The sequence below is a fragment of the Ovis canadensis genome, chromosome 14, assembly GCF_042477335.2.
Source record: "Ovis canadensis isolate MfBH-ARS-UI-01 breed Bighorn chromosome 14, ARS-UI_OviCan_v2, whole genome shotgun sequence".
NCBI classification, from domain to species: domain Eukaryota; kingdom Metazoa; phylum Chordata; class Mammalia; order Artiodactyla; family Bovidae; genus Ovis; species Ovis canadensis.
The window spans coordinates 60,709,907-60,718,733 of record NC_091258.1 but is presented as its reverse complement, the minus strand read 5'-3'; the positions used below and the strand labels follow the sequence as shown (position 1 = coordinate 60,718,733).

The 8,827-nt window shown below is 40.1% G+C and overlaps 1 protein-coding gene across 1 annotated transcript; it reads right to left on the bottom strand.

Annotated features, from left to right (window-relative positions):
* Positions 1 to 1,193: 1,193 nt before the first annotated feature.
* Positions 1,194 to 5,369, bottom strand: LOC138419529 (zinc finger protein 345-like). The gene is given in 2 exon segments (XM_069552407.1): positions 1,194 to 1,365; positions 4,771 to 5,369. Coding segments are annotated over 2 exon segments (771 nt in total).
* Positions 5,370 to 8,827: the final 3,458 nt, after the last annotated feature.

Here is an 8,827-nt window from a genome sequence, read left to right as displayed (position 1 = left end):
TTACTTGGGAAATCCCATGGACAGAGAACCAGTCCATGAGGTCACAAGAGTCAGACATGACTTAGCAACTAAAAACACACACACACCACACCCTTACTGAATAAATATTATTATCTTAAATGATAGCTTTCTATGTTCTTTATACTCCAATAACAGCACTATAATATAGGTACTATTACGATCACTTACAAAAGACTCCCACAGGGATAGATTTTTGCACGCAGGTTCTAAAAATCAAATGGCAATCAGGATTTTTTTTTTTCAGATTTGTTAGGTCAACAAGGATTTTCTTTGGCATTAGTTTTTTTCAAATGTAACACGAATTGACTAGGGCTATAGAGCTTTTATAAACAGCATACAAAGCAAGGTCATTTCTACATTCTCTGAATTTTTCTCCATTATAAATATTCTGGTAATCCATAAATAGAGAAATGCTAGTAAAGGCCTTCTGAGTTACAAAAACATAAACTGTAAATTTCTGAATTTGAACATTTGGGTCGTAACTAAAAAATCTGAAACATTATTTACATTCTGAGGGCTTCTCACCAGTATAAATTATTTAACGCCTTAAGAATTGAATCATATCTAAAAGCTTTCCCATGTTCTTTTCATTCAAAATTTTTCTGTGTTATAAATACAATGACTTACTATACATTCTCTACTGCATATATATGCTTTTCCACAGTCCTTACATTCATGTTTCTCTCCAGTACGAATTTTCTGATACACTTTAAGGCTTGAACTAAGCCTAAATGATTTTCCACATTTGTTACATTCTAAAGCTCTCTCAGAGGGAATGATGCTGAAGCTGAAACTCCAGTACTTTGGCCACCTCATGCGAAGAGTTGACTTATTGGAAAATACTCTGATGCTGGGAGGGATTAGGGGCAGGAGACGGGGACGACAGAGGATGAGATGGCTGGATGGCATCACTGACTCGATGGACATGAGTCTGACTGAACTCCGGGAGTTGGTGATGGACAGGGAGGCCTGGCGTGCTGCGATTCATGGGGTTGCAAAGAGTCGGACACGACTGAGTGACTGAACTGAACTGAACTGAAAGCTCTCTCACCACTGTGAATACTCTGAGGTCAAGTAAGTTGTTCATACACACTAAAGGCTTCCCACATGCCTTACATTCATAGGGTTTCTCTCCAGTATGAAATCTACATTGTATAATTAGTTGATGTCCACTACTCACACTCTTTACATTGATGGGGTTTCTCACCAGTGTGAATTCTGTGATGCATTCTAAGGCTTTCAACGTGACTAAAGGCCTTCCAACATTCTTTACACTGATATGGTTTCTCTAAAGTATGAATTCTCTTATGCCTAACAAGGTTTGAGGGGTGATAAAGGCCTTTTCTAGAGGAGCTATCCCACATTGAAGGTCAGGAATGGTGGCGGTAAGGAGATACCCCTCGTCCAAGGTAAGGAGCAGCAGCTGTACTTTGCTGGAACAGCTGTGAAGAGATACCCCACGCCCAAGGTAAGAGAAACCCAAGTAAGATGGTAGGTGTTGCAAGAGGGCATCAGAGGGCAGACACACTGAAACCATACTCACAGAAAACTAGTTAATCTAATCACCCTAGGACCACAGCCTCGTCTAACTCAATGAAACCAAGCCATGCCCGTGGGGCAACCCAAGACGGGCGGGTCATGGTGGAGAGGTCTGACAGAATGCGGTCCACTGGAGAAGAGAATGGCAAGCCACTTCAGTATTCTTGCCTTGAGAACCCCATGAACAGTATGAAAAGGCAAAATGATAGGTTACCGAAAGAGGAACTCCCCAGGTCATTAGGTGCCCAATATGCTACAGTGGAGAAATAACTCCAGAAAGAATGAAGGGATGGAACCGAAGCAAAAACAATACCCAGCTGTGGATGTGACTGGTGATGGAAGCAAGATACGATGCTATAAAGAGCAATATTGCATAGGAACCTGGAATGTCAGGCCCATGAATCAAGGCAAATTGGAAGTGGTCAAACAAGAGATGGCAAGGGTGAACGTCGACATTCTAGGAATCAGCGAACTAAAATGGACTGGAATGGGTGAATTTAACTCTGATGACCATTATGTCTACTACTGCGGGAAGGAATCCCTCAGAAGAAATGGAGTAGCCATCATGGTCAACAAAAGAGTCCAAAATGCAGTACTTGGATGCAATCTCAAAAACGACAGAATGATCTCTTTTCGTTTCCAAGGCAAACCATTCAATATCATGGTAATCCAAGTCTATGCCCCAACCAGTAACGCTGAAAAAACTGAAGTTGAATGGTTTTATGAAGACCTACAAGACCTTTTAGAACTGACACCCAAAAAAGATGTCCTTTTCATTATAGGGGACTGGAATGCAAAAGTAGGAAGTCAAGAAACACCTGGAGTAACAGGCAAATTTGGCCTTGGAATGCAGAATGAAGCAGGGCAAAGACTAATAGAGTTTTGCCAAGAAAATGCACTGGTCACAGCAAACATACTCTTCCAACAACACAAGAGAAGACTCTACACATGGACATCACCAGATGGTCAACACTAAAATCAGATTGATTATATTCTTTGCAGCCAAAGATGGAGAAGCTCTATACAGTCAACAAAAACAAGACCAGGAGCTGACTGTGGCTCAGATCATGAACTCCTTATTGCCAAATTCAGACTTATATTGAAGAAAGTAGGGAAAACTGCTAGACCATTCAGTTATGACCTAAATCAAATCCCTTATGATTATACAGTGGAAGTGAGAAATAGATTTAAGGGCCTAGATCTGATAGATAGAGTGCCTAATGAACTATGGAATGAGGTTCGTGACATTGTACAGGAGAGAGGGATCAAGACCATCCCCATGGAAAAGAAATGCAAAAAAGCAAAATGGCTGGGGAGGTCTTACAAATAGCTGTGAAAAGAAGAGAGGAGAAAAGCAAAGGAGAAAAGGAAAGATATAAGCATCTGAATGCAGAGTTCCAAAGAATAGCAAGAAGAAATAAGAAAGCCTTCTTCAGCAATCAATGCAAAGAAATAGAGGAAAACAACAGAATGGGAAAGACTAGAGATCTCTTCAAGAAAATTAGAGATACCAAGGGAACATTTCATGCAAGGATGGGCTCGATAAAGGACAGAAATGGTATGGACCTAACAGAAGCAGAAGATAGTAAGAAGAGGTGGCAAGAATACACGGAAGAACTGTACAAAAAAGATCTTCACGACCCAGATAATCATGATGATGTGATCACTCATCTAGAGCCAGACATCTTGGAATGTGAAGTCAAGTGGGCCTTAGAAAGCATCACTACGAACAAAGCTAGTGGAGGTGATGGAATTCCAGTAGAGTTATTTCAAATCCTGAAAGATGATGCTGTGAAAGTGCTGCACTCAATATGCCAGCAAATTTGGAAAACTCAGCAGTGGCCACAGGACTGGAAAAGGTCAGTTTTCATTCCAATCTCAAAGAAAGGCAATGCCAAAGAATGCTCAAACTACCGCACAATTGCACTCATCTCACACACTAGTAAAGTAATGGTCAAAATTCTCCAAGCCAGGCTTCAGCAATACATGAACCGTGAACTCCCTGATGTTCAAGCTGGTTTTAGAAAAGGCAGAGGAACCAGAGATCAAATTGTCAACATCTGCTGGATCATGGAAAAAGCAAGAGAGTTCCAGAAAAACATTCATTTCTGCTTTATTGACTATGCCAAAGCCTTTGACTGTGTGGATCACAAGAAACTGTGGAAAATTCTGAAAGAGATGGGAATACCAGACCACCTAACCTGCCTCGTGAGAAATCTGTATGCAGGTCAGGCAGCAACAGTTAGAACTGGACATGGAACAACAGATTGGTTCCAAATAGGAAAAGGAGTACGTCAAGTCTGTATATTGTCACCCTGCTTATTTCACTTCTATGCAGAGTACATCATAAGAAACACTGGACTGGAAGAAACACAAGCTGGAATCAAGATTGCCGGGAGAAATATCAAAAACCTCAGATATGCAGATGACACCACCCTTATGGCAGAAAGTGAAGAGGAGCTAAAAAGCCTCTTGATGAAAGTGAAAGAGGAGAGTGAAAAAGTTGGCTTAAAGCTCAACATTCAGAAAACGAAGATCATGGCATCTTGTCCCATCACTTCCTGGGAAATAGATGGGGAAACAGTAGAAACAGTGTCAGACTTTATTTTTTTGGGCTCCAAGATCACTGCAGATGGTGACTGCAGCCATGAAATTCAAAGACGCTTACTCCTTGGAAGAAAAGTTATGACCAACCTAGATAGTATATTCAAAAGCAGAGACATTACTTTGCGGACTAACGTCCATCTAGTCAAGGCTATGGTTTTTCCTGTGGTCATGTATGGATGTGAGAGTTGGACTGTGAAGAAGGCTGAGCGCCAAAGAATTGATGCTTTTGAATTGTGGTGTTGGAGAAGACTCTTGAGAGACCCTTGGACTGCAAGGAGATCCAACCAGTGCGTTCTGAAGGAGATCAACCCTGGGATTTCTTTGGAAGGAATGATTTTAAAGCTGAAGCTCCAGTACTTTGGCCACCTCATGCAAAGAGCTGACTCATTGGAAAAAACTCTGATGGTGGGAGGGATTGGGGACAGGAGGAGAAGGGGACGACAGAGGATGGATGGCTGGATGGCATCACAGACTCGATGGACATGAGTCTGAGTGAAATCCGGGAAATGGTGATGGACAGGGAGGCCTGGCGTGCTGCGATTTATGGGGTCGCAAAGAGTCGGACACGACTGAGCAGCTGAACTGAACTGAGCTGAAGTGAACTGAAAGGCCTTTCCACATTCTTTACATTCATAGGATTTCTCACCAGTATGAATTATGTGATGCATTCTTAGCTTTCCACCATTAATAAAGGCCTTCCCACATTCTTCACATTTATAGGGTTTCTCACCAGTACGAATTCTCTCATGTTGAATAAGTGCTGAAGCATGACTAAAGGGCTTCTCACATTCACGACATTCAAAGGGTTTTATACCGATATGCATTTACTGAAGCGGAATGAGTTGATAGCCATGACTAAATGTCATCCCACATTCCTTACACTTATAGGCCTTCTCCCCAGAATGAATTCTCTCATGTTGAACAAGGTGTGAGGCACGACTAAAGGCCTTTCCACATTCCTTACATTTGTAGGGTTTCTCCCCAGTATGAATTCTATGATGTTCCCTAAGACCTATACTAAGACTAAAGATCATCTCACATTCATGGCATTCATAGGGTTTTTCACCACTATGAATTAGTTGATGTTCCAGAAAGTTGGATGAACCACTGAAGGCCTTTCCACACTGCTTACATTCATAGGGTTTCTCACCAGTTTGAATTTTCTGACGCACAGTAAGAATGTTTTTAATAAATATGTACATTTTCACAGCTGAGTATTTTATATTTTGAATTCAAATCTAAAAGTGAAAAACATTTTATTTTCCTTGACAAAGAACAGTAAATATTCTACACTACTACTACTACTACTAAGTCGCTTCAGTCGTGTCCGACTCTGTGAGACCCCATAGATGGCAGCCCACCAGGCTCCGCCGTCCCTGGGATTCTCCAGGCAAGAATACTGGAGTGGGTTGCCATTTCCTTCTCCAATGCATGAAAGTGAAGTCAAAGTGAAGTCGCTCAATTGTCTCCAACTCTTAGCGACCCCATGGACTGCAGCCCACCAGGCTCCTCCATCCATGGGATTTTCTAGGCAAGAGTACTGGAGTGGGGTGCCACTGCCTTCTCCAATATTCTACACTACATTCTTTTAAATTAAAAATATCACTCATCAGAGTGAATTACTTTAGATAACTCTAAAATCAGCTATACACTGTGTAATATTAATGACAGTTTCCATAACTCATTTATCATACTTTACTAGAGTGATTTAATATACTCTTTCTTGTATCAGTTTCCATCAAAGACTTACAGAGGTGTTACTGGCCAAAACTGTGAAAACAGCAGCATAAAAATGATTGTGATAGGATGTAACAATATGATAAAAGGCAATGAGAGATTTCCCTGGTGGCTAAGACTCTGGGCTCCTAACGCAGGGGTCATGGGTTTGATCATTGGTCAGGGAACTAGATCCCATATGGCACAACTCATACCCAGTGCAGCTAAATAAATAAATACATATATACTAAAAACCAGCAAATAAGAAAAAAAGCAATGAGTCCACAATGATACAAGAGAAAATAAATTTAAAAAACCATTTTCACATTAAATAACTCCTTAACTGAATATGTTCTAGTACCATCATGGTGATGTAAACCCTTTCAAGATCATCTCCCTCTCTGACTGATTATCAACTAAAAATGTTTGACAAAATAAAAAAATCGAACACTTGAGGTCTGTAAATTAAATGGAAAAGGATTGTGGAGGGAAGTAAAAACCTTAAAAAATGACCTACACTAGACTGAGTTTCTTGCCACTTTCTCTATCACTCACAGCTTTGCAATATGGGTTGGCCTCAAGTATACTGGGGCAAAACTGAGTCACAAAGAAACCCCAGCATATTTCCTACCACAAGAATCACAGTAAGGAATACTACCGAAGAGGAAAGTGAGGGAGGAACCCTAGAAAGGAAACGCTGAGAGAAGGTTCCCTAATCTGGGGAGGAAACATGTACAACTCTTAGCCTAAACATGAATCGTGTATGCATGAAACGGACACAAACCAGTATAGCTAAGCCCAGAACCAGAGAATTATACTACTGCCCCCAAACAGCAGGACAGAACATGTAGCCTAAATTTTATTGCTTCAATTACTTGCTAAAACAAAAATATCAACATGTAAACATTTCAACACAACACAGCACTCCCAATGTCCAAAAAACAACTTAAAAATCATTAATTGTAAAAAGAACAACAACAAAAAATGTGATCCCCTCTCAAGGTAAAAGATAAACCACAGATGCTGAGACAACACAGAAAAAAAGAAACCACATAAAGGAAAACGTTAAAACTATAAAACTGAAATAAGTAACTTCTAAAATGTTGGGGAGAACGGATACATGTATATGTATGGCTGAATTCCTTTGCTCAGCCAGGGCAAAACTACCACAACACTGTTGAAACTACCACAACATTGTTTACTAGCTATACTTCAATACAAAATAAAAAGTTTAAAGTTTGAGGAAAAAAAATGCTGGGGAGCTTGCGGCAGAATGGAAATGACAGAGGAAAAAGTAAATATGACAGATGTATAGAAGTTATTGCAGTAATATATGTAAAGATACACATAGAATCTGAAAAGGAAAGGAGACAGATTGAGGCAAAAAACTGATTGAAAAAAAATTACTACAGGAAGCTATCTCCACTGATAGAATCTTTAGGAATGAAAGATGGCAACATGAAAGTTAAATATCTAGGTAAATATATTAAGGTCATTTATTCCCCTATTAAGTTATTTCAGATATATTTGACTGGAAAGCAAAGCTTTTAACAGTCTGGTGGTGTTTTCAATATATGTAAATGTGATAAACATGACAATTATAATATAAAGTGAAAGGTAAGTATAAACGTATTGAAGCTATAGTTTTTTTCATTTTACAAGAAATGCTACAATATTTGAAAAAATAGACTGTGAAAGCTTAGGTATATTTTATACTGCAACCCCCATAACATACACTAAAAACAAATATTCAAAGAGAAATAGTCAAAATACCAAGAGAAAAACTAAAATGAATACTAAAGAAATATTTCAATACTCCAGTACAAAGCAGGAAATGGAAACAGAAGACCTAAAACAAAAACAGACAGGACATTAGGAAGCGTGAACTATAAAGATACAGCCCCTTGTTCTCCCCAAGAGATACTGAATCAACAGGGTTACATGTACCAAAATATCTTTACTCTAAAAACTAGTTAAGGGGCTCTAGCACTCAGATAAATACATAAACAAAAGAAAAGACAGGCAAGAAATTTGCTTGTTTACAGTTTGTTTGCCCGAGTCCCTCCTGCCACCCAGTATAATGAGGTGTGATGGGAAGAATATGTGCCATGCTCAGTTGTTCAGTCGTGTCCTACTTTTTGTGACCCTAGGAATGGCATCCCACCAGGCTCCTCTGTCCATGGGATTTCCCAGGCAAGAATACTGGAGTGGGCTGCCATTTCCTCCTTCAGGGAATCTTCCCAACCCAGGGATCGAACCTGAGTCTGTTGCATCTTCTGCACTAGCAGGTGGATGCTTTTTCAACTGAGCCACCTAGGAAGCCCACCTACCCCTAATTTCTGGCTCCTTCCTCAAAACAGGAAAAACGTGGAACTTGTGTCCAACGTTCTGACTTCCCTGGGGGCTGCCCAAGGGGCTGGTTTTTGTCTTATCTGGCTTGGTTTGCCAATGGGAATGGTGGCATAGTTTGTACATCACATTGGAGGCTACTGAAAACACAGTTGAGTATTGCAGCATGTTAGGGTGGCAAAGAATATGCATTTCCGCAGGCAGGCAACAGGAGAAGCAAAAGATTAAGCGAAGAGGAATACAAGAGAAACTAAAAGGTCCTCAGAAGAAACAGGAAATTAAGATGTCAAAAGCAGCCATTTATACTAAAATAAAAGCATACACACAACCCCAAAGATGCTTCCCAAGAAAAGGTGGTTGATAGGTTCCAGGACCCCTGGTTGGGCTTACTGGTGAAGGTAGTAAGGCAGTCTCTAAAGACTGTAAGAAGTGGCTGTTTCCACAAAGCCAAAGTCTCAGTGAAAAATCACAAGGGATACAGAGAAACAAAGAAATCAAAGGATCAATACAAAGCGCCAGAAACCAACTCTAAAGAAAAGCAGATATATGAAGTTCCTGAAAAAGAATTTTAAAATTATGGTTTAAAGAGTCTTCC